The sequence below is a fragment of the Danio rerio genome, chromosome 11 (genome assembly GCF_049306965.1).
Source record: "Danio rerio strain Tuebingen ecotype United States chromosome 11, GRCz12tu, whole genome shotgun sequence".
NCBI classification, from domain to species: Eukaryota; Metazoa; Chordata; class Actinopteri; order Cypriniformes; family Danionidae; genus Danio; species Danio rerio.
The window spans coordinates 11656028-11683736 of NC_133186.1; the positions used below are offsets into that span (position 1 = coordinate 11656028).

At 36.3% G+C, this 27709-nt stretch overlaps 1 protein-coding gene across 1 annotated transcript; it reads right to left on the reverse strand.

The window, feature by feature from the left end:
* Positions 1–266: 266 nt before the first annotated feature.
* On the reverse strand, positions 267–26047 carry col9a1a (collagen, type IX, alpha 1a). The gene is given in 32 exon segments (NM_001130624.1): positions 267–522; positions 640–717; positions 2538–2726; positions 2815–2869; positions 3040–3186; positions 7864–7896; positions 7983–8027; positions 10903–10938; positions 11435–11506; positions 14140–14193; positions 14278–14331; positions 14416–14469; positions 16237–16281; positions 16730–16783; positions 16885–16938; positions 17013–17066; positions 18408–18461; positions 18631–18684; positions 18774–18827; positions 18979–19032; positions 19151–19204; positions 19302–19358; positions 22059–22091; positions 22169–22222; positions 22313–22366; positions 22471–22494; positions 23003–23038; positions 23166–23219; positions 24922–24984; positions 25088–25126; positions 25269–25343; positions 25908–26047. Coding segments are annotated over 32 exon segments (2064 nt in total). The 5' UTR covers positions 25983–26047; the 3' UTR covers positions 267–316.
* Between the last annotated feature and the right edge of the window lie 1662 nt (positions 26048–27709).

Consider the following 27709-nt stretch of genomic DNA (forward strand, 5'->3'; position numbering starts at 1 on the left):
ATGTGGAAAGCAACCAGGTTGTGATTGAATGGATTTAAAGAATTAAAATGATGTTGAGCGTGTATTCCTTACAAGCTATACTTGGATTACTTATGGGGCAAGTTTAATAGAAACAGCTATACAAAAGTACTTCCAAAATCAAAAAGCAAATCATTTTTCTCTTTGTGAAAGGGGGCTGAATGAGACTGGGAACATGAACTGAAGTTCTGCATCTACCATTGATGCAGTTATGTCTTCGTAGAGGGAGTCACTCCATTAGTCTCTCAAGTTTCCCTGCCCAGAGGCTCTGATGGGAGGCTCACTGATGGATGTCAACTCATAGAGCGTCTGGCCCCTTCATGTTGGACTCTTTGAATGACTGTTGGCCTGCGGCTGCTTGAAGAACACACTGAGATGACTCGCAGTATCCGTTAAGGCCAGGGGGGCCGGGGGGCCCCGGCACACCTGGCATTCCAGGAACTCCTACAGGCCCTCTCTGACCGTCCCGGCCATTACTGCCATACGCAGGTTTACCAGGCTCACCTGAAAGCAGGTGGAGAAACAGGCCAGCAGTCAGACATGCTATATCCCAAGATAATTTGACACACAGAGGTTAAACTAAATTATGAATACTCAATCAGTGTAGGATCTTACTCTTACCTGGGAGTCCTGGTGGTCCAGGTATACCTTTAGGTCCCACTGCTGTGAGCCCTCTGTCACCTCTATCACCCTGGTCACCTAAATCAAGGATAATGCAAAGCTTTTATAGTGTAAAAGGTGATTTAGGGCTCTCATGCCCAACAAAAATGAGACTTGGCACACTTCTGATACACGCCAGCAGCCACTAATTAGCGACACCTGTTCAACAGCTTAATGCAATACAACAGCAATCAAACTCCAGAGGTTATGAATCAGTTTAGTATAAGCTTGGAGATTGGGACACTGAGCAAGATAAAAACAGTCCTTCGTTGTACAACATAAAAACTGAAATTTATGAACAACCAGACGTACAACGGTTCTCAAAGTTCATTTCGATGTGACGATGGGGACCGGCTTGGTATGTTTTTGATAACACTTTATTTAAACTTAGGGCCCATTTACACTGGGGGCCTTTGAAAGCATTTTGATATTGGTAAAGGCGTCTGCAACTTTTATGAAGCATCAAGTCACCGGCATATTAACTGTTAAAACATGTTAATGACTGCATAAATGTATTATTGCTTTTAAAAAAAGTCACATATTGTGCAGGTCTACTATCATACACAAATTGTACTTAAGTGATCTAAAAAGTTCATATCAATAAGTTTTCTCTTTGCACCACCAGGTGGCAGTCTTTGTACTTTCATTTTGTTGGTGCAGATTGCTTAAGTTCTATATATATATATATATATATATATATATATATATATATATATAAATATATATATATTCCCAAGTGTATATAACTACTACTGTAAAAAATATCTGATTTTGGTACATACTTTCTGTATTATCTTTGCTTGAACTGACCCGATCCAATCCTGTTTATATGAATTGAACCTGCTACCAACCAGGTTTGAACTACCAGAACTGTTGCTATGACAACAACTCTTCGATCAGTTTAATAACCAAATCCAGCTAATGGAGTAATGCAAACGGACCTCAGATCTCGCTGCAAAAGGGCACCCTAAAGATGTGATTCTCCAAGCCAGCTACTTGCAAGGTGTGCCTAATAAAGTCTTTACAAGATATATGGATTGATATACGAGTGTTCAAAATAATACAGCTTTAAAAAATAGCGTTCTGAACAAAGTACCACTTGGATCCTCTTGTGAAATAAGTGTCAGATGTATCCAGTCATTAGGATCCACATTTCCACCTAACTCTTTACTACAATATAATTTAAACTAGGGGTGTCTAAACTCGGTTCTGGAGGGCCAGTGTCCTGAAGAGTAAAGATGCGGTCACATTAGAGTTTGTGCTTGGGATATTCTGTCGGGATTATTAGACATTTTTAAAAGCGAGCGATTGCTCCATGTTCTAAATTTCTGTCCAGAGAGGTCGTGTTTTGATCCTCGATTGTTCTCACGTAGTCAAGTGATGAGATTTCGAAGGTCACAGTTCACCAAGCTTGAACTTTGCACCGCAGCAACCTGCGAAACTTGACGCATGACACCGCGTTTCCGGTCTGACACATTCGCGTGCGGATGAATGGAAGTCTATGGGAGGAAAACCCCAGTGTGACCGCAGCTTTAAGCTCCAACTTGATTCAACACACCTGTCAAGAAGTTTAATATATCTAGTAATAGCCTGATTAGCTGGTTCAGGTTTGTTTGATTAGGGTTGGAGCTAAACTCTCCACTATGAAAACTGATATGAAATTTCAGTCAATCAGTTTTACACATTGGTCATTTTGTGTCAAACTGAAATGTTCCTCATGAAAGCTTCCCATTCATTCCCGCTGAATTAACCAAACTGCCTGCAAAATTCACTTGATGGTGGTAAATGTGACCAAAGCAAAAACCAATGTCAGTATGTGCTGTATATAATGAATCAAACACGCTCCATTCATACTGTACCTTTGGGGCCTTTCCTCCCCAAGAGCCCTGGTGGTCCTTTGAGGCCTGGCAGCCCTCTGCTTCCGGGATGCCCAGGGAACCCATTTTCTCCAGATGAACCCGGAGGGCCAGGAGGACCAGGAGGACCTGGCAACCCAGCAATGCCCGACTCAGGCCTTGTCAGACTGGCTGCCAGCTGAGCAAGTTGTCCTATAAGGAATAACAAAAATCCAAACTCAATCTAACTATAAGTCAATCTTCAATGTGTAAACATCTGTTTGTACATTGAAATACTGACCATGCAAAACCCTTCTGCAGACCTGCTTGATATGTTCATCTGTTGGTGCTCGGCCCTGTGTATTACAAACGCTTTTAGAGCACTGCAGTAAAATTCCTGATTGTCTGCCAACCATTAAATGAGTTTGTACAGCAGAATCTAATTGGAGTGACAGATATTATAAACTCTCAAGAATAAAAGCATGTGATTAAGTCTACAATAATATTATGATCAAAACAGGCTTACTGGTTTTCCTTGGGCTCCAGGCAATCCAGGGACCCCTGGGTCACCTTGCATGCCTCTTGGACCCGGCACTCCCACTGGGCCGTCGGGTCCAGATTGGCCACGTGCACCCTCTGGCCCTTTATTCCCTGGATCTCCTTGTTTTCCTGTCTGAGCAAAACAAAACATGAACATTTTCAGATTAACGGAATTATTTTTTGGAAATATAAGGAGAGCAAATTTACGAGGAAGTTTAAAAGGATTTCCTCAAGTTGTCACAACTTGTGATTATGTTGTTCTGCTTATCATAAGATCGTTGGAAGATTATTAGCAATCAAACTGTTGCTAGCCCCCAATTACCAGCATAGAAAAAGATACTATGGAACTCAATGGGGATCACATTCTTAAATATACAGCGGTTGGACAATGAAACTGAAACGCTGGCCAATTTAGTGTTGGAAATTTCATGGTCAAATTTGATTGCTAATTAAATACACACTGCTCTTACTGGTGGATTGTGCAGAGTAATAGCACAGTTTTGCTATCAGAGTTAAAAGAGGACAAAGTGTTGGTGCACGTCTTGCTCCCGCATCTGTGACCAAACCAGCAAGTCTTTGTGATGTATCAAGAACCACAGTATTCAGGGTAATGTCAGCATACCACCTAGAATAACAAACCACATCCAACAGGAGTAACTGTGGACTTAAGAGGAAGGTGTGCGAAAGGGATGTCCAGGTGATAACCCAGATTGTATCCAAAAATAGTAAAACTAAAGCTGCCCAACTCACGGCACCTCACTTTTTTTTTTTCACCAAAACTGTTCATCGGGAGCTCCACAGGGTCAGTTTACATGGCTGGGCTGCTGGAGCTAAACCATTGGTCACTCCTGCCAATGTTAAACGTCAGTTTCAATGGTACTAGCAGTGAAAATGCCAAATGTCCAAAGTTACTTACAATTGAGCAGGCATTCAGCAATTCAACAAGAAGATGTAATACACAAAAAGAAGTGCTAATTATACAGAGGAACTTTTTGTACTCTGAGAATTTAGTGCTAGAGTAATGAGGGGGGAGTTTTTTTTAAGAGAGAGTGTTTCTACAGGTGGTTTCTACAGGTGAATACAAGCTCACTCACCTGTGTGAAGCATACTTCATACATGCACAATGTTTTTTTTTTTTTTGTTCATTGTTTTTAAACTGCAATTTGCAACAGGTGAAAATGTGCAAACTGGTTCAATTGTCAATTAAAGTGTCAGAGACATGAAAGATTGTGTTTTTTATAGGTGGTTGACATATCATGACATTCCCTAGGCCCAAAAAGGACCACCGAACCATTCTGAAGGACCATGTGCACCCCATCCAATAGTTCAAATTTGTATCCTGAAGGCAGTGCCGTGTATCAGGATGATAATGCACCAGCACAGCAAGACTGGTGACAGAGTGGTTTGATAAACATGAACGTCAAGTTGAACATCTCCCATGGCCTGCACAGTCACCAGAGCTAAATATTATTGAGCTACTTTAGGGTGTTTTAGAGGAACGATTCAGGAAACGTATTCCTCCACCAGCAAGAAGAATGCCTCAAAATCCCACTGGCCCCTGTGCAGAACTTGAATCTGTCGTTCCCGAGATGAACTGATGCTGTATTGGCTGCAAAAGGAGGCCCTACGCTAGGGGTTCTCAATTTTGGTCTTGGAGGGCGGTGTCCTGCAAAGTTTAGATCCAACCCCAATCAGAAACAACTGCTAGCTAATCAAGCTCTTACTGGGCTTTCTAGAAACATACTTGCAGGTGTGTTGAGGCAAGTTGGAGATAAACCCTGCAGGACACCGGACCTCCAGGACCGAGTTTGAGAACCCCTGCCCTACACCATACTAAATAATCATTGTTGTCTAAAACCAGGCATGGCGACGCAGTGGCACAGTAGGTAGTGCTGTCGCCTCACAGCAAGAAGGTTGCTGGTTCGAGCCTCGGCTCAGTTGGCGTTTCTGTGGGGAGTTTGCATGTTCTCCCTGCGTTTCCGTGGGTTTTCTCCGGGTGCTCCGGTTTCCCCAACAGTCCAAAGACATGTGGTACAGGTGAATTGGGTAGGCTAAATTGTCCATAGTGTGTGTTTGTGTGTGTGGATGTTTCCCAGAGATGGTTTGCGGCTGGAAGGGCATCTGTTGTGTAAAAATATGCTGGATAAGTTGGTGGTTCATTCCGCTGTGGCGACCCCGGATTAATAAAGAGACTAAGCTGACAAGAAAATGAATGAATAAATGAATGAATAAAACCAGGCGTTCAGTTTCAATGTCCAACCCCTGTCATAGGCAAAAGATAGAAATACTTAGACATTAGAAACAACTGGAAAGTGAGTAAATGATCACACAATTACTTATACTATATTTGGCAACACTTTATTTTAAGGTGTCCTTGTTATGCATGCTCCATGTGCTTACAACAGTAATTAAAATGAGTTATGCAAAATTGCATGCAACTAACCCGAAAATAAACAATAACCATATTGTATATAGTAGTTAATTAAAATTAATCTATGGTAAAAATGTCTGACCTCAATGAACTAAACAAAGTTCTTTCATGTCAAAGAAGATTGAGTCTCATAACCACGCATTCCTATAACATAATCATCACGGACCAACAGCAGTTTGAAGGTGTTAACCAGCTAAAGTTTGACAAGCTGTTTGCAGCTTCTTACATAAGCTAATAAGCATAAGCTCTCATTGCTGGCTGTTCATTTGAATGTTAGTTTACTTGTAAACATGCCACCCTCCCGGGACAGATTTTGTTATTTAAATTTAACACACATGCATTGTGGTACTACATAAACATGCGTCAGAGATTGATGCAGAAGGGAAGAAACTAGTGCAGGGGTGGACTGGGACTGAAAATCAGCCCTGGCACTGTAGCCACACCAGCCCACATTAGCACACCGACACAGCTCCACCCACGGACACGCACATTCACAACTTATATTAGTGTACAGATGAAATATTATAAGCAGTACCATATGTAATAGATATTTAAACATTTAATGTATGTGACTGGAACAAAAACAACCCATTTATAACAAATTTATACTTGCAATCATTTCATTCATTTTTTTTTTGGCTTAGTCCCTTTATTAATTGGGATCACCACAGCGGAATGAAACCCCAACTTATCCAGCATATGTTTTCACAGCGGATGCCCAATTTACCTATTGCATGTGTTTGGACTTGTGAGGGTAACTGGGAGGAAACCCACGCGAATATGCAAATTCCACACAGAAACACCAACTGACCCAGCCAAGGCTCGAACCATCAACCTTCTTGCTGTGAGGCGACAGTGCTACCCACTGTGCTGCCTCCTTTCGAGACTATTACAGTTGATTTTATGCATTTGGTATGATTTTAGAGCAATTTTTTGCTTTCTCTGAACTTTTTGGAACCGCCTTTCCTTTTTTACGGTCTATCTCTGATAATTAGCTTGTGTTGCACTTACTGTTTGTTTGACATTCTTGCCAGATTTTGATTAAGTCTACGTAACCTCTGATTGGGTCGGCCCCTCTCAAAACCAGCCGGCCATTGCCGATTGGGCCAATGCTAAAAATGTATTATTCTTACTACTACTATCATCATCATCATCATAATATGCACATCTTACAAGAGATAAAAGCTGCCTGCATGTAAAAACAATACTTATAAAAATAAAAAATAGCATACCGGCACACATTTAAAAAAAATAGTCTGGCCCTTCTGGCATTTGCCAGAATTGCCAGATGGCCAGTCCACCTTTGAACTGTTGAATAAAGTTACTTTTAAGGTATTTTATACAGCACGTCTGCATCCTCATAAAATTATGGTTGGACCACTGGAGTCACGTGCACTTCCTAAATATCGTCTTTAACTTTGTTTTTGAACTCTGAAAGTGGTGTTGGGACTGTTAATGAAGGGACAGAAACCTCTCAGATATCATTACACCTTCATTGTGTTCCAAAAGCCTGATGGGTTTGGTACAACATGAAGAATTGGAAGTAGACTGTCCTTCAACAAGCAGATAATGAGGTTTCATTTATAATCAGTGTTTGAGCAATGTCAAATGCCAAACTCAACAGTAAACTGATGCCCCATTCTGTTGCACTAAAGCTTCAGCTGTTGTAAAGAAGTAATAGATTCAATAGTGTCTAGCTGGTGATTTGCACACGCGATCTTGAACATGCAGTCTCAAGCACATGCACTCAATGAAGCAAGTGACATCACTGTGAGGGGTTGAAGTTAAATACAAATACTGTCTGAGTGCATGTGCATTCAGTCCGCTGCCAGAAACTTCTCAATAGATTTGCAACAGTGACTTTGTCACATTCAGTCTATATATATATATCTATATATCTATACATCTATATATATATATATATATACATCTATATATATATATATATATATATATATATATATATATATATATATATATATATATATATATATTTATTTTTATTTTTTTATTTTATTTTTTTTTTTTTGGAAAGCTATTGATCTCATTCTTTTACATGCATGCAACCTTGCTCAAGACTTCTGGCCTCAATCACTTCCGTTGATTTTTTGCTGTAAAAATGCTTGTCATGCTGCTTAATGCTGCAAACTTGTGATAATACATAAAAAATAAATATTATAAAATTAGTTAATTAGTTATTAAATTATATTATATTTTTATTTTAAACATTTTCATAAACAATTGTTTGAAGAACAAGTAGTTTGACCATTTATTGCTGATTATTATTTCTATTAATTTCTTCCATAATATAAAAATAAAGTCAACCCTGGAGAATTCTGGAGATCTCCATAATGACATGACTTCTCAATGCAAACTCACCGATCCTTTCTCGCCTGGCTCTCCTTCATCACCCTTGGAAAATAAATAGACATGGAGTTTTAGACCAGCACTGAAGTCAGGCCTAAAATAAATAAAATATCTGAGCTGTTTTTACTTACAACATCTCCTTTGTCTCCTGGTGCTCCTTCTTCACCAGATGGCCCCTAAACAAACATACATTACAGTGCATTCATTAAAATATAGAATAAAATAGAAGTTTTTGTGTTAATTTGGAAAATCAGCTGTTTTTTATTGGATAGATGGATGGATAGATCGGTGGGTGGACAGATCGATGCACAGACGGACAGACAAATAGATTAATATATTTAGAAATATTTAATGGATGGATGGATCTATAGACTCTATGGCCACATTATTAGGTACGCTTTTCCAACTGCTCGTTAACGCTAATTTCTAATCAGCCTCATGGCAGCAACTCAATGCATTTAGGCATGTAGACATGGTCAAGACGATTTGCTGCAGTTCAAACCGAGTATCAAAATGAGGAAGAAATGTGATTTAAGGGACTTTGAATGTGGCATGGTTGGTGCCAGATTAGCTGGTCTGGGTATTTCAGAAACTGCTGATCTGCTGGGATTTTCACACACAACCATCTCTAGGGTTTACAAAGAATGGTCAAAAAAAGAGAAAATATCCAGTGAGCGACAGTTCTGTGGGCACAAATGCCTTGTTGATGCCAGAGGTCAGAGGAGAATGGCCAGACTGGTTCCAGATGATCGAAAGGCAACAGTAACTCAAATAACCCCTTGTTTCAACTGAGGTCTGCAGAAGAGCATCTCTGAATGCACAACATGTCTAACCTTGAGGCAGATGGACTACAGCAGCAGAAGATACAATTTGTAGAGACTCACGTTAGACAAAACTATTGGACAATGAAAGATTGGAAAAACATTGCCTGGTTTGATGAGTCTCAATTTCTGCTGCAAGATTTGGATGGTAGGGTCGCCACAGCCTACCTGAGTATTGTTGCTGACCACGTCCATCCCTTTATGACCACGGTTTACCCATCTTCTGATGGCTACTTCCAGCAGTAAAAATGCACCATGTCATAAAGCATGAATCATCATCAAGACTGGTTTCTTGGACATGACAATGAGTTCACTGTACTCGGTAACTCTACACAGTCACCAGATCTCAATCCAATAGAGCACATTTGGGATGTAGTAGAACTGGTGATTCACATCATGTACTTGCTGCTGACAAATCTGCAGCAAGTGCGTGATGCTATCATGTCAATGTGGACCAAAATCTTTGAGGAATATTTCAAGTACCTTGTTGAATCTATGCCATGAAGGATTAAAGCAGTTCTGAAGGCAAAAGGGGGTCCAACCCGGTACTAGTAAGATGTACTGAATAAAGTGGTCGGTGAGTGTAGATAGATCTGTTAATAAATATTGGATGGATGGATGGATGGATGGATGGATGGATGGATGGATGGATAGATAGATAGATAGATAGATAGATAGATAGATAGATAGATAGATAGATAGATAGATAGATAGATAGATAGATAGATAGATAGATAGATAGATAGATAGATAGATAGATAGATAGAAACAATTGGATGGATGGAAAATTAATGGATAGATGGATAGATAGATAGATAGACAGACAGACAGACAGACAGACAGACAGACAGACAGATATATAGATAGATAGATAGATAGATAGATAGATAGATAGATAGATAGATAGATAGATAGATAGATAGATAGATAGATAGATAGATAGATAGATAGATAGATAGATAGATAGAAACAATTGGATGGATGGAAAATTAATGGATAGATGGATAGATGGATAGATAGATAGATAGACAGACAGACAGACAGACAGACAGACAGACAGACAGACAGACAGATAGATAGATAGACAGACAGACAGACAGACAGACAGACAGACAGACAGACAGACAGACAGACAGACAGACAGATAGATAGATAGATAGATAGATAGATAGATAGATAGATAGATAGATAGATAGATAGATAGATAGAAACAATTGGATGAATGGAAAATTAATAGACAGACAGACAGACAGACAGACAGATAGACAGATAGATAGATAGATAGATAGATAGATAGATAGACAGACAGACAGACAGACAGACAGACAGACAGACAGACAGACAGACAGACAGACAGACAGACAGACAGACAGACAGATAGATAGATAGATAGATAGATAGATAGATAGATAGATAGATAGATAGATAGATAGATAGATAGATAGAAACAATTGGATGAATGGAAAATTAATAGACAGACAGACAGACAGACAGACAGACAGATAGACAGATAGATAGATAGATAGATAGATAGATAGACAGACAGACAGACAGACAGACAGACAGACAGACAGACAGACAGACAGACAGACAGACAGACAGATAGATAGATAGATAGATAGATAGATAGATAGATAGATAGATAGATAGATAGATAGATAGATAGATAGATAGATAGATAGATAGATAGATAGAAACAATTGGATGGATGGAAAATTAATGGATAGATGGATAGATGGATAGATAGATAGATAGACAGACAGACAGACAGACAGACAGACAGACAGACAGACAGATAGATAGATAGATAGATAGATAGACAGACAGACAGACAGACAGACAGACAGACAGACAGACAGACAGACAGACAGACAGACAGACAGATAGATAGATAGATAGATAGATAGATAGATAGATAGATAGATAGATAGAAACAATTGGATGAATGGAAAATTAATAGACAGACAGACAGACAGACAGACAGATAGACAGATAGATAGATAGATAGATAGATAGATAGATAGATAGACAGACAGACAGACAGACAGACAGACAGACAGACAGACAGACAGACAGACAGACAGACAGACAGACAGACAGACAGACAGACAGACAGACAGATAGATAGATAGATAGATAGATAGATAGATAGATAGATAGATAGATAGATAGATAGATAGATAGATAGATAGATAGATAGATAGTTTGTTAGTTAGTTAGTCAGTCTTACTTGCTCTCCTTTAGGACCAGTAAATCCAACCGCACCCTGAAAAAAATATTTAAAAATCTGTATTATATTATCCATATTTTGACTATGTACAATATAATGGTTTATACATGGCTGTACATCCAACCAATAACAGACCTTATTTCGAACAAATCACATGACCACCACTTTACATAATTGATTCAGCAAGTAAATAAAACATATACAATTCACCTATTTAATAGTCAAATGTATGTAAATCATGTACTCTGCATATTATTATGAAAGTACAGAATGCCATTCTTAACAATCACTTTAAAAAGCAGTTCCTTAAAAATGTGAGTAAACACGTAACTACTAAATTTGTACAATTATGCACATAATTCATCAACTTTATCATTTAAAGGCAACGTGTTTACTGACTTTTTAAAGTAACTGTCAACTAAATGCTTTATTTTACAGTGTTCTAACTTTTTTATTTAATAGGTTTAATAGGTACTTTTGTATTGTGAATTGACCAGTAGACAGAAACACGTTCTGCTTTCAGAAATCTTACCCTGTCGCCTTTTTGTCCGATGAATCCAGCAGGCCCTGGAAGACCAGGAAGCCCGGGATCCCCTTTAGATCCCTGTGGAATACATCGACACACAGAAGCCCATAAATAAACAAAAATACAAACTCAAGAACACTACGCGACCTGTGTCTGTAGCTGTCTCACAAACCACATCTGCACTAAAAACACACACAGTTTCCAGGGCACATTTAGGTGTGTGGATAAACACGGATTTCGATCGAGTCTGGTGCCCTTCATTGGCTGCTTGAAGAAATTCCTGAAAGACAGAGGGTTCATTCAGGCCCTCGCCCTGCTCTGAATATCCCCTTACCAAAGAAAATACCCCCAGCTACTAGGCCTCAGTAACAACAGGCTATTCATGCTCCTACCAGCCGATTACTGTACTAAAGCTCATCGTGGCTTTCTAAGGAGATTCTATCACAGTTTAGTGCACTATTAAGCTCTTTGGTACAGCAGTAAACACACAGGACATGAATCTGAGAGCTAATAGCAAGAGGAACAAGTTTGTGATTGTGTTTAGCTTGTTTGTTTCCTTGTGACGACATCTAGGCAGTTAAATTGTTTTAACCAGGGCTTCAGTTTTAGAATTTGGGCTCTTTAGATGTTCATAACGTGTTGTTTAAGACTAGTTGAAGGAAAATATCCTTATGTGTCTAAATTGCATTTCTGTCTATTTGTGCCAACGCACATCTTTACATGCCAGTTATTCTCTAAAACTTTACATTTACATTTAAAAAAAAGATGTTTGCTTGTATATAATATGCTTGATTTATTACTAAACTATTGAAACTTTTCTGGTGTTTAATTGATGTTCTCTGATTTATGGAAGAATGAGTAGTAAAAACCTCTGTAAAACATTTGAATTTAATGTGTATTTAATCTTTAATTTTTAGACATGGTTAACATCCCAATGCCCAACTGTTTGTTTCACAAATTGAATGGATTTTAATTAACATATTTGCTTAATTAAACTAGCAAAACATGTCTTCAAAACAGCCATCACAATTAAAATTGTAATCTTGTTTAATGTGAAGATATTTAACAGGAATATTGTCTAGATCAGTGGTTCTCAAACTTTTTTCATCAAGTACCACCTCAGAAAAAAATTGTCTCTCCAAGTACCACCAAAATTAGCAGTATTGAAATACAATAGCGCAGTAGGCCCAGTAAAGCAGCTACAGCTCTGCACAGTTAAAAAACGTGGCAGATTACCTCAGAAATATAGGCTATATGTCATATGACATATTATATACATCATTTTTGATATATTTTGAAAAGTGTATAGCATGTACATGACATATTTCATTCCTCCGCGTACCACTAGGAGGAAGCCTGCGTACCACTAGTGGTACACGTACCACAGTTTGAGAACCACTGGTCTAGATCACAGGTGTCAAACTCAGGCCGCAGCTCTGCACAGTTTAGTTCCAATCCTAATTAAACACACCTGATCAAACTAATTGAGTCCTTCAGGCTTCTTTGAAACCTACAGGTAAGTGTGTTGGAGCAGGCTTGGAACTAAACTGTGCAGGGCTTCGGCCCTCCAGGAATTGAGTTTGACACCCCTGGTCTAGATCAAGATTGTAAAACACACAAAGACATCTAAATTTACTAAGTCACCTTTCATTCTTGTGGACGTTTGCATGTGAAGGCAAAAAGACAATAATAATAATAAAATTTTTACCTTTGAGAGTGTGGACAGATCTTATCCTTTAAATGTCTGTTGGAATCCATTTTCATGTGTCTTATTTGTCTCTTTTTTAAGTTAAAGTTACTTAAGTTCAATGATTTGGTTAAATTTGAAACAGCACAATTTATGCTTAGGAATAAATTACTTCTGAAATATATGCAAAAGGTTTTTGAAGAAAGACATGGGGGATATTATCTGAGAGAAGAACAAAATTTCAGGAAGTTGAAAACAAGGACAACTTTAAAAGGTTTGTGTATGTCTGCCTTTGGTGTAAAATTATTGAACAGTCTAGATCAGACTCAAACAATGTCAGAATAATAATCAATTTAAAAAGTTGTGTGTATATATATATATATATATATATATATATATATATATATATATATATATATATATATATATATATATATATATATATATATAATTAAAGGAATATAATGATGAAGGTGACTGAAAAAGGATAAAATGAGAAAAGTATGATGACATTTTAATTAATGGCTATTTGCAGTACTATGTATTTTTTTTTTGGGGGGGGGGGGGGGGTCTTACAAAATGTAAATGTACAAATGGAATCAAACATATAATTTGTCAAAGTTACAAAAAGGATAAAATATGTCTCATGTAAAAAGAAGAGATAAGTAAAAGAAGAAATAAGTTTAATTAACAGACGAATAATGGATGTGGTAATATGGCGGAAAAATAATAAGCTTCATTTTACTCCATTTTCGACCATGTTGAAATGTTTTTTTTTTTGTTAATGATATTTTATGTATGATATTTCTGTTGGAAAATAAATAAATCTAATCAAATCTTTTAGTCAATGTTTTCTCTTTCTCTTTTATCCGTCCTTCAACTTTCTCTGTACATTGTTTTTCTTTTTCCAGCTCTAGGCTGATCTCAGTCCCCATGAAGCTTTTCCTAAGAGTGTTGTTATTTTCTAAAGGTGTCCTATAGCATTTTGTACAGTGTATAATGAATTGTTTAATAAATAACTCACCCTTGCACCTGGAAGGCCTGCAGGCCCATCAGGACCTCTTGCTCCTCTTTCACCCTGGAAAAAAAAAATAGAAAAAAGATTATAGAAGAGATACATTTCTACACATGAGGCTACGTGAATTAGCGGAATTATACTCACTGGCCCACCTCTTGGTCCAACTGGTCCCACCTCCCCCTGCTCACCACGTTCACCCTGAAAACAAATGATGAGAATAAATGTTTCTTCATCCACATGCTCCTGTAGGTTCCAGTGAACACATAAATAATTGTGACTCACTGTCTTTCCATTATTTCCAATTGGACCTGCTACACCTGGATCACCAGTACTTCCCTGAAGCAAATACAAACAGATTAGATTCACATTTACAAAAGTTAATAATTTATACATGAATATATACATTTTTTATTAAGAGTTATATATAACCCCAAATCTGAAAAACTTAGGACAGTATGGAAAATACAAATAAAAAAGAAAGTAGTGCTTTCCAAGTTTACTTTGACTTGTATTTCATTGCAGACAATGAGAATGCAAAACCTTTCATGTTTTGTCTGCTCAACATCATTTCATTTGTAAAAATACAACCTTTCCTTTCAAAAGTTAGGACAGGAGCAATTTAGGGCTAGTCATCGGGTAAATTGGTTAAACAATGATCTGATTTGAAACAGGTGATTGTAATTATGATTTGGTACAAAAACAGCATCCAGGAAAAGTCTAGTCCGTTAGGAAAAAAGATGGACAGAGGATCGCCAAACTTCCCAACAAATATGTAAGAAAGTTATTGAAATATTTAAAAACATTGTGTTTGTCAACGAAAGGAAGACATTTGGATATTTCACCATAATTAAAAGAATCTGGAGGAATTTCAGTGCGTAAAGAACAAGGAGGTAAGCCTATTCTGAACGGCCGTGATCTCCGATCCCTCACTGCATCAAGAATAGTCATTCATCTATAAGCGATATCACCTCATGGGCTCAGGACTACTTTGGCAAACCTTTGTCAAGTACCACAATATGCAGTTACATCTACAAATGCCAGTTAAAACTTTACTGTGCCAAAAGGAAGCCCTGTGTTATCAGTGTCCAGAAGCGACTTCTCTGGGCTCTGAGGCATCTAGGGTGGATAATCACACAGTGGAAATGTGTACTGTGGTCACATGACTCAGTGTTTTGTGTATTTTTTTGGAAGAAAAATGTACACTGTGTGCTCCCAACCAAAGAAGAAAAGGATCATCCTGACTGTTACTAGCAACCGGTCCAGAAGCCATGGTCTGTCATGGTTTGGGGTTCTGTCAGTGGTAACTTGCACTTCTGTGCACCATTAATGCTAAAAAGTATATAGAAATTTTGGTGCACAATATGCTTCCCTCAAGAACACATCTTTTCCAGGGACGCCCATGCATATTTCACAAGACAATGATAAACACATTCTGCACACATTACAAAGTCCTGGCTGGAGAGGAAGAGGATACAGGTACTTGACTGACCTGACTGCAGTCCCGACCTGTCTCCAATAGAGAATGTGTGGTGCATTTTGAAGTGCAAAATGTGACAACGAAGACCCATACGTACTGTTGCGCACCTTAAGACTTGTATGCAGAAAAAAATTGGGAAAATATTACTTTATCATTTGGTGTCTTCAATCTACTTTTTTTTTCATTTTTACTAGTGTTTTCCCTACTTTTTTGATTTGGGGTTGTATGCAAAATTTTGTTTTGCTTTTGATATTTTTTATTGATTTGCTTTGCAAACTACATTTATAAAAAACAAAAACAGCAAAAAATAAAATAGTTGTTTTCTATTTTGATGTATTGCAAATTGTAATTCATTTCTGTAATTACATGTCTGATTCAGCTATTACTTCCATCTTCAGCTTAACATGATCCTCATATGTTAGTACCAGTGTAAACGCCTTTAACATTATTTTTGATTTATTTATTGGTGAATAAAAACATTAATTTCATCATTTTAAAAGCTTTTTCACTCTTGTTAGGGTATCCAGTAATTTATTTTAAAAAGTAATCTATCTTAAATAAATTAATTTAAATAATAGCAGACAATAGAAGACGTACTCCAAACAATTTACACTTGAATTACCTACTTTTAGACCCATGTGGCCTTTTGCTCCTGAAATGCCAGGCAGACCCTGCAAAAGAAAAGAAAATATGAAAAAAATGCTAGCCAATCCCAGATATTCCATCTCAAAAGCAGATATGACCGCGTACTGCCATTTTTAAGTAACTTCTGATAGTAAGCTTAAAACTGCGTTGTTGAGAGAAAAACACAGAATAATCAAAATGGTTTTAAAATGCAGCAGTTAGCCCTAAACACAATCTTTACATATAAGCATCTACTTTGCTTCCCCTCACTCAATAAATCCAACAGAACTGAGCTAAACAAACACCTAGATGTCTGTTATTTGCCACAAATACAAATGTGCAGCTTTATGCATATGGTTTATTTACTTAACACTAATTACACAATTAAGTCATCAAAGTCACTAATAAATTGCTGTTTGTTTACATCATAAAACATGTCATGTTCCAAAAGATACAGTAACTGAATTTCAGCCAATGGTCAAAGGTCATACGCACTGGAAATCCCTGAAGTCCAGCATCCCCAGGAGAGCCAACTTTTCCAGGAAGACCCTAAAACAACAACAGACATACGCAAACAACAACTTGAAATAAGAAAGAGACAAACAGTAGGGTAAAAAATAGGTTTGCTATGCATGGATTAAAGTCATTACCTTTACTCCAGGCAGTCCTGGAATACCATCACGAGCATCAACTGCTGGCAAACCCTACACCACAAAAATGGTCCTTAAAAAATACAATTTAATGATTTAGTAAGTTACTTTAGGATAGGGTCACTTACAGCGTCTCCTTTTGGTCCAGGTAAACCCGGAAGTCCTTGCAACCCTTCAGGTCCCTTTAAAGAAGAAGCTATATTAGCTAAATTAGGTTGTGGTAAAAGTTATTACAACTTTTGGAAAGGTCATTGTCTTGTTGATGTTTTAACGTCTCATATTGTATATGTCATACAGAACTTTTTAAAACACAATATTTACCTGCTTTTGTGTTACATAGAAACTGGGAATGATTTTAGTTGTAGGAACACCTTCTAAGGTATAATCCAGCACTATTGGAACTACAGCAACTAACTTGTACGCTGACTGGCGAATACATGACAGTGTTTCTCAACCATGTTCCTGGAGGACCACCAGCTCTGCAAATTTTCCTTGTCTTCTTAACCTAAAACACCTGATTCAGATCATCAGTTCATTAGCCGAGACTGAAAGACCTGTAATGGGTGTGACAGACAAAGGTACAAAACATGCAGTGTTGGTGGTCCTCCAGGAAAGTGATTGAGAAACACTGCCCTATAAAACTAAGGTACAGTATTTTAAAGTATTACAATATTAAAAATCATTGTGTCCTCCATAATCCAGTTGTTGATTTTGTTTAATGTATTGCTTCAGGCCGCTACTGATAGAATAAATACAACATGAATGATCCAAGGGGGAAATAGTTCTCTGTGAACCAGGTTTAATGGCTAATTCCTAAAACTGAATTTCTGTCAGCACCTATATTATTGTGTGCTGTGTGTCAGCATGTAACTTTGGGGCATCCCGACTCTCCCAAGTTTAAATCTCAACTTGCAGACCTTTTCCGATCCTTTCTCTATCACATTAAATAAACATTTTTTAAAAGTTGTTCCTATAACTATCTGGTGTAAAAGACTCTTAGTGTTTTGTTCCTATGCTTAAAGTGGCTTTGAGGGTTTTATTTTTATTTAAACTGAACCTGCATCAAGGTAAAGTGTGTCAAGGTTAAGAATCTCAAAATACCATTTTTAAAAACCTGAATGTTGGTTGGCACCAAGAGACTACTGATCAGTGTGCCGACATATAGCGCAACTGTGCTGCGAGCATCCCGAGTTCGAGTCCTGACAAACAGACCTTTTCCTGATCCCATGTTCTGTCCTGTTCCCCAACTTGACTTCCTGTCAAAATCCACTGCACTACCATAATATACAATCTCATTGCATCTAAAACAAATCTTAAAAAGTGTCTCTGATTGTTGCGTAAGCACATTTTAAGATTTATTTTGTGCAAGCACACATAGAAATACATTTTTTGCTTTGTTTCTCTTGCATACTATAGCCAAATTTTGTTTATTATAGAGGTTTGTGTGCTTCAAGTTCCTGTTCCTTGTTCTGTGTACTTTACTTCTTGTTTAGTTTGTTTATTATTAAAACACCTGAACTTACCTGAGACCCTTTTGGTCCAGTTTCACCATATTTTCCTCTTTGGCCTTGATCACCCTAAAAATATAAAATAATATAAGTCTACAGGTTTTATAGTCATTTTTTATAATGAAAAGCCCTGTAAAGATTATAAACAAATGTTTGTGGATGAATGTCAAGAATACTGATTCAACTTTGTAGTGACTTTTAAGGTAAATTATATTTTAATTAGGATTTTCTGACTTACAGGAGCACCTTGAATACCCTGAGGACCCAGATCTCCAACATTCCCACGAGGTCCCTAATGGAGAATAAAATCAATTGGTCATTTTAAACCTTGTCCTTAATTCTTCATTACTGATTAAGACATAAAGATATTTGGACAATCACCCTGTCCCCTTTAGGGCCCATCAATCCTGTAATTCCTCTGAGACCCTGCTTACCCTATATAGTAAATAGTAAAACAACAACACAAAGAAATGCTGAGTGACAGCACACTAAACATGAATATAAATGTGAATAATCATCATTTAACCATACAAAATAAGTTATTTAAAATGCAATATAAAAAACATTAGATATTATTGTCGTTTACAGGTAGTCCTTGTGTTCCCTGTTCTCCAGTTCGTCCCTGGTCTCCTTCTTCACCCTGTGAATGAAAAGACAACTAAATTACACACTCATGATTTTTGCACCTTATCTACTTTGGGTTGCTTTGGGGCTATGATCCCAATTTTCACACAAAGTTTGACTTCCGCAACTGTCACCTTATGTCCTTGCCTTCCTGGTTCTCCTGATTCACCTTTGACACCTTTGTGGCCCTAAGAATGAAACATCAGAAAAAAAAAGCTGTTTAAATATCGACGTGTGTTAGCTAGAAATGTGAATTCGCTGGATTGAATATCATTCAAGGGTTACCTTCATGCCTGGAAGACCTGTGTATCCATTCAGGCCAGAAGTGCATGAATTTGGACACTGAGAAATATAATAAAGACAAAATAATTAGTAGGAATATTGATATATACAGTGATTCATCATTTAGGATTCAGAACCCTACTTGAAACACTCAAATATATATTCAGAAAATAATCCAAATAATTAAAAACAACCTGCTGAAATAAAGATATAGAGATATTTCAAGTGGGGTTTGACATGAAGTGTGATTTTGCAAATGTTTTGAAATAGTGTGTGATGATGGTGATAATATTTTAACTTTAAAACACTAGCTTTGGATTTGCTAACAGCACATTGTCTAAAAGTCAAAACTCTGAATTTGTGAAAATAATAACAATGCATTGTGTCTTATTTGAAACTCTCAAACATTAACTTTATCCATCTATAATTAGCTTTAACCAGCTATAATTAAGTGAAGTTTATTTATAAACTAATTTCAAGAGGATCACGTGATTATGATTGAACACGGCTGGTTATGCATTAGCATGCATGATCCACCAATCAGGCCATTCCTAACCCACGATAAAGAGCCAGGGTTTTTCACTACAGTCATCTTCGATTTGAAGAATCCCCCCTTCCACCCCTACCTCTTCACCTTTCCCTCCATAAGGCGGCACTGTGGCCCAGTGGTTAGCACTGTTGCCTCACAGCAAGAATGCCACCGGTTCTAGTCCTTAACAGGCCGGCGGTCATTTCTGTGCATAGTTTTGCATGTTCTTCCCGTGCTCACGTGGGTTTTTCCCGGGTCCTCCGGTTTCCTCCCACATTCCAAAAACATGCACAACAAGTGAATTGATCAATCTAAATTTTGCACTACAGTCAATCTCTCAACCTGTAGCATATCTTTTCATAGCTTTCAAATTTTTAGTCATCCATTTTTATCAAGGGGGAGTTGTCGAGATCTGCCTGAGCTCAAGGCTCCCCTCTCGCCCTGCAAACGGGAGGGAGCCCAGGGCTCAAGGACCTTTCGAGCTCAGGGCTGCTAAGTGTGAACTCTTGAAACATTTGTTTTAAAAAACCATCAGTTGTTATCTATAAAATGGTTGGTGTATGTAAAGTCCTTAAGAAAATAAGAATGTGTAAGTATATATTAACAGGGTTTCTGCAGGTTTCATCAAGTCAAATTTAATACTTTTTAAAATCTTTTAAGACCATTACGACTGAAATTTTTGACATTTTAACAAAGTTAAACACTAAGGATTTTTTAATGGCCCGGCATTATCATTAGGAGTCATATAATTGCTATATATATATATATATATATATATATATATATATATATATATATATATATATATATATATATATATATATATATATATATATAATTTCCCTGATTAAGCAATTTAATAAGGAATTTGCTAAGAACTTAAATATAAAAAATAAGGTTTTACTGAGATGTATTGTTGGTCATTGGATGGATGTCAGCCAGATTGAGTAGCTTTATTTGGACAAAGCTAAATTTAGACCTGTTTAAAATGATTAAAGACCTCCGACACAATATTTCAGCAAACTTATGACTTTTCAAGGCCTAAAATTTTGTTTTTAAAATTTAAGACATTTTAAGACTTATTCCCCCGGTTTCACAAACAAGGTTTAAGGCTAGTCAAGATTAAATTGCATGTTTGAGCTGTCTCAACTCAAAATAACTTGCGGGGAGATGTCTTAAAATACGTTAGTATCATATTTTTTTGTCTCCAGGTGCACACCAGTCATATATTTTTCTTAGGTCATTTTATAAATGTGTCTTAAATAGCCTAAATTATCTAAGGCCTAGTCCTGGCTTGATCTAAGCACTGTTTGTAAAACTGGGCCTTTAAGACCCAGTGCGCACTCTGATTAAGAAACTAAGTATGGATTTTATATAATATTTAAATAGTATGCATATGAGAACAATACATTTTTACAATTTAAACAATTTGTAAAAATCAGTCAAATACATTCGTTCATTTTCTTTTCGGCTTAGTCCCTTTATCAATCTGAGGTCGCCACAGCGGAATGAACTGCAAACTTATCCAGCAAATGTTTTACGTAGCGGATGCCCTTCCAGCCACAACCCAACACTGGGAAACACCCATACACTCTTGCATTCACGTACACACACACTACGGCCAATTTGGCATATTCAATCGCCCTGTAGCACATGTCTTTGGACTGTGGTGGGAACCTAAGCACCCGGAGGAAATCCACGTGAACAAGGAGAACATGCAAACTCCACACAAAAATTCCAACTGACCCAGCCAAGGTTCGAACCAGCGACCTTCTTGCTGTGAGGCGACAGTGCTAACCACTGAGCCACCGTGATTCCCCCAATCAAATACAATACAATGACTTTAAGCTCTCTTGTCCTTGAAAATCTTTTAAGAATTATTGCGGTTGTTTAAAATATTTTTAATGCAATTTTGATTTCAAATCCATAGTCAACAGTACTGTTTTTTCTGTTTTATTAAATACCAAAAAATGTAATATTCAGGTTACACAAGCACAGCATTCCCCAGCAAACACAACTGTCTGAACAAGTGTTTGTTGTTGTTGTTGTTGTTTTTGAGAAGTAAAATTATGAAAATTAACATTGTACACACTCAGCTCAAACAGATTTACATTTTAAATATGTGTTGTGATTTATATCATTTTGCTAAGTTTTTGATTGCATGTAAGCTGAGAAGTGAATGCCAGATTTAGAGCAAAAGGTAACCAGGTATGATATACAAAAATACATACCAGCTCCTTACCATCCCAGACTCCAGGAGGGCCCTAAGAATAGAAGAAATATAATTGAACACTCTTTTTTCATCATCAGTGAATGCACATAAAAGTTAAAAAATATTTACTCTGGGTCCAGGCAGTCCTTGATCACCAACAGGACCTCTCACTCCACGGCTTCCCTTTAAAACAGAACCAGAAACCATTTTTATTTTATTATATTTCATTTGATTATTATTGTTTGAATTGCATAATGGAATGACATCACATACTGGAGGTCCAACTTTTCCCATCTCACCAGGTAAACCATCATCTCCATCAGCACCCTTCAGACAGAAAAGAAAACAATTCAAGAATTGATATCAGAAATAAGACAACAAAAGGCCTTATTAAAAACAAATAAAGATCGAATGTAGGACTGTGCACTCACAGCTTCACCATCCTCTCCAACACCCTGTTAAAAAAGTAACACAGTTGCAGTTATAAGAAATAAGCAAGTAGGTCATAAACCTGATCTTGATCCAATAACTTACTGCTTGCAACTGTTTAAAGCATTTACAACCATACAATAAAAGGAAGTCTCTCTTCAAATGTACATCTTTACATAGTAACAAACTAATGGAATAGAAAATATTAACATATTAAAAGGAGAGTTCACTCAAAAAATTTATTCTCATTAACTCACACTCAAGTGGTTCAAAACTTTTATGAGTTCCCTTCTTCTGTTCAACACACAAGTATATATTTGTAAGAATATTGAAAAGCTGTAACCATTGACTTCTTTATTAATTTTTGTTCCTGCTTTGAATATTAACGGCTGCTGACTTCCAACATTCATCAATCTTGTGTCCAACATAAGAAGGAAACTCATAAATGTTTAGAACCACTTGCGTGTGATTAAATGGTCAAGAAATTGGGTGAACTGACTGAAATTTTTAAATCTGAAGGATTGATGTACTTACAGCGGCTCCTCTCAGTCCCGGCTCGCCAGGTTCACCCTAATAAAGAATAAACGTCAGATCACGACATCTTTTCATATGAACTTAATTAGAATTTAATGAAGCATCTAGTACTTTGTTTCAAATGTTTATGTGCGTTTTCACTTATTGTGAGGTGGAAACTTACTTTCTGTCCAGTAGGGCCAACAGGGCCAGGAGCACCACGGGGCCCAGTCAAACCCTAAAAATTTAAATCATTTATGAGCATCAACTTTCATTGTAGATCAGTGTTTCTCAACCACATTCCTGGAGGACCACAAGCACATTTTTCATGTCTCCTTAACCAAACACACCTGATTCAGATCATCAGTTCATTAGGAGAGACTAAAAGACCTGTAATGGGTGTGACAGACAAAGGAGATGACCAAAACATGCAGTGTTGGTGGTCCTCCAGGAACGCGGTTGAGAAACACTGATGTAGATCATATACAAGCATGTTACTGATGGACTTCAGTGGTAATTATTTATCAGTATGTCTAATATAGACAAATATATTTTAATATATGTTATTTAATGTGTTTTTGTTTTCAATGAACTGAGACACAAAAAAAAAGAAAAAAAGATTTCTTTAAACTAATCAGAAATGCACTAATCACCTGACCTTAACAAGAAGCAAGCCCCACCCATTTTTTTTTTATATATGTATAGACCCCTAAAAATGCCTGTTATAGACTTTAATATGGGGAACAAAAAACATTCGTCCAAATGGACTTCGACCGAAATTGTTTATTTTTTTTTATCATTTTGCATAAAGTATTTCGATTTGCTAAAAACAGCAAATGTATACACAACTTACAATAAATATTACTTTTTATTACTAATTTAGTGTTATTAATTGATTTATCTTACCGAGTTATGCTAATGTGCTAATTCAAATGCTAAAAGTACGATTATACCAACAATGTAAAATCTTTATGCACACTGTCAACAATAAATTCGTAAAATGTATGGTGAAAAAACAGCAGCTGAGGTTGCCAGTATTTTACCTTTAAAAATACGGAACAAACCGTAAAAAATAATTACTCATTTTTACAGTGAACTACCGTATTTTATTAATTTATAGATGTAATATGTCTGTATTTTGAATTAACAACATCTACACATCTTTTGATACACAGATAGACACGTTAACACAGCCATATGGAGGTGGTGATGAAAAAGTTACATAATAAACCAATGCTCATCACAAACAAGCAGAAAAGTGTAAGAGTGAATGGAAATGTGCTCAGTGTCATTCACAAAGCTACTAAACACCAGTATGGTAATATACATAAAACTGTTAACCAGGTAACAGATTTTTACTGTTGCATTTTTACAGTTTTTTACCATTAAAATCACGACCATTTTTTACAGTGTATTGTTGATTAAGTATACTCACATTTTTGCATGATTATGCTAAGCTAACATAAAAAGACAACACCATGATTATACATAAAAAAGTACATTACTTAATCATAAAGTCTCTGAAAAGAGAATTAATATCTATATTATGCTTAATTCAACATATCGGGTTTATTTACATTTTTTTAAGTATTTGTTTGTTTTATAACACTAGCAAAACTAGCAAGCTAAAAGCTCAAATGAGCCAGAAAGCAGTTGGTGTACTTCAGTTTAACACTTAGTTCCATCAGTGGTCCTATACACAGCTCGGCTCCTGTGGCTCCGTCTTTATACAAAAAGGCCTCTGTCTCCATCAGGAAGCCAATATGGGGCTCTCTCTGCTACCGCTTTCCTCCCTTTTTTTCATCAAGATGTTTTTTTTTTCATTTACATGCCTCCACTCGCAGTCTCTGATGCTCCAAGTGAAAAAGCTGATTTTGTCTTGTTTTCCAGACCTTTTAAAACTACAACAAAATAATAGTAATAATAAAAACAAGACTCACATCTGCTCCAGGTTTTCCTGGAAGGCCATTTAACCCATTTCTGCCATTGTCTCCATCAAGGCCCTGTCAAATTCATTAGAGAAATAGATTAATGGATTTCATTTTAAATATATAGAAATTATTATTATTATTATTATTATTATTATTATTATTACTTAATACTTACTGGGGGTCCAACTGGGCCGGGGCCAGGTCCTCTTTCACCCTGAAATTACACATAATAAAAAATAAATTACTCAATTAAAATATATAACTTTAGTGCTAAAAACATTGAGGAAAGATTGTACACAGACATTTACATTAATATTTCTGAAAAATCAAAATAAAATGATCAATGTGTGACTCACATCAATGCCATCTACACCAGGAAATCCAGGAAGCCCTGGAGGTCCAGGCAGCCCTCTCGGACCAACTGGCCCCCTCTAAAAAAAACAAATAAATAATAATTTTTAAAAACTATCGCTTGTTCAGAATTGATCCTATAGTTCGATAGCCCAAAAACAATGAAGTCATTGTATGTCTGTCCACTGATGCTGTTGTTAGAGGAATAACACTAGGTATCCTCTTACTTTGATAAAGTGATAACAGCTGTGCCCACCTGGATCAGATTAGTGAAAAAAAAATTACTTCCCTATGTCACAAGTTCTGACTCTCAATTACTCACAAATACTGTAGTCAATGAAGAATACTGACCACCAGTTAACTGAGCGATAGACTACAATTTAGAAGTGTATAGTGTATTTTTAAAATGATTTGTTATTTATATATAGGCTATATTTTAATAAAACCACATAAAAACACATTTATTTGCGTCAGTATATTGTGTATTTTATGTATTTGCCTCCATATTGTATATTTAAGATATTTAGATGACCAGATTCATTAGCAAAAAATAAAAACCGTTCATCTAACCACAGAAGACCCAATTCATTAGCAGAAAATACACACAGTTTATCTGTACTACAAAAAAAATCCTTGTTTCTTACCTGTGCGGAGATGATGAGGACTAACTGAAGTAAAATCAGTAGCAGGGACGCGCGGAGAGTCCCGGCGTGCGCCATGGTCACCCCGATGACTTAAAGATGGCAATATAGTCCTTTTTAGGAGATTTGTTGGGGGTTCTCGGGTTTTCTGGTAATATTCCCCCAACTAAATCTCACAAACTACCAGTCTCTCGGTGGAGTATTAAAATTTATGTTTATTCATAAGCCGTGCAGAGAACTAGAATCTGGTTGGATGGGAGTTCTGAGGTTTGCACAAAAAGGGCGTGGCTCTAGCTCAGGGTACCTGCTTTGGGTACCGCTCGTAAATAATAATTCGATGTCAGTAAATTTGACAGTTTTTGCAAAGCTTTCAGTATTTCAGAGGTACAAATTAAACACATAAAAAGTCTCTTTTGAGATTTGCACTTATTGAAAACACGTACACACACATTAAGTTGCATCAGTCTTTTGCCTATGCTTATAATTGTCTAAAAGCAGGTTAATTTATTATTTTAATATAACAACATTTTAACATAAATGTCATCAAGGTTTTCTTCGAGGCAAACAACAAAAGTAAACAGCAAAAGAATGAAAATAAGTAATTTATACATAAATAAAACACAATGAGCTTTTTATGATGATGCTTTCCTGTCAAAAGCAGTGCACTCTAAGAAATAAACATTTATATAGGCCTAAATATTTTTTGTCCAGACCCCAAAATTAATATGTAGCATGCACATTTTACAACTCAATCTGAAATGATTACAATGAGCCACTATTGTGTCTGTTTTATTGTGAGTGTGTGTGTGTGTTTTTTTTTTTTTTTTTGCATTATAAAACAATTACACTAAGGCAAAATTCGTTTTTTTACAAATTTCATCTACATTTATAGAGCAGAGCAAAAATAATAATCAAATCATTAAAATAATACTACAAATAAATACACTTAAACTATGGAGCAGACACACAAACAAAAAGAAAAGAAAGGTAAAAAAAAAACACTTACACTACCGGATCTTTTATTAATTTTTTTTTTTCAATAAACTAAACAGTCTTCTTCCACATTTTGATTTGAGCAACTTTAAAGATTTAGAGTATAACCAAAATTCCTTTTGGAAAACTAAAAACAGCGGTTTTGTCTTTAGCAATTGCATTTATGAATATAAAATGTCTTCAAAATTATAGTATAGTTCAATACGAATTGATTATTAACATATTTCCCTAATAAACCAAAGAAAATATGAAATAATATAAATATAATATAAATAATTTTTAGAAAATTGGGAGGACAACATGAGAGAAACCTTTAACCACTTGAATGAATCAGACCAAAAGGTTCTGCTACATAAACATTCAAAAAATAAGTGTGCAGTCGTGTCAATGTCAACCTCATAGAATGAACAATTGTTGTGATCAAAATTAAATCTATGTCTAAGAAGCTCTGAAGATGAGTAAATCTCATCGAATATTTTAAAATGTCCTTCTTTTGCTTTGGGAGGTATGGACAAGGAAAGGAACATTGTTCCTAATTGGATAATAAAGCTCTTGGAAAAAAGAAAACACATTATTTTTAGCTTGTATTAGAAATTTATCTTGGGTTAATATTGATCTTATTATTTTATTAGATATTTCACTCTGAATAAAATCTTGTCCATTTTTTAACATAAGGCAGATGAAGTGTGTCATTTATATTGGTGACCACATTATTACTAAGCATCAGTAGAAATGCCTTTGTGATAGATCTTAATACGTTATTGTATTGTTTATGATCACATTCAAAGTTATATTCTTCACAAAAAAATTCT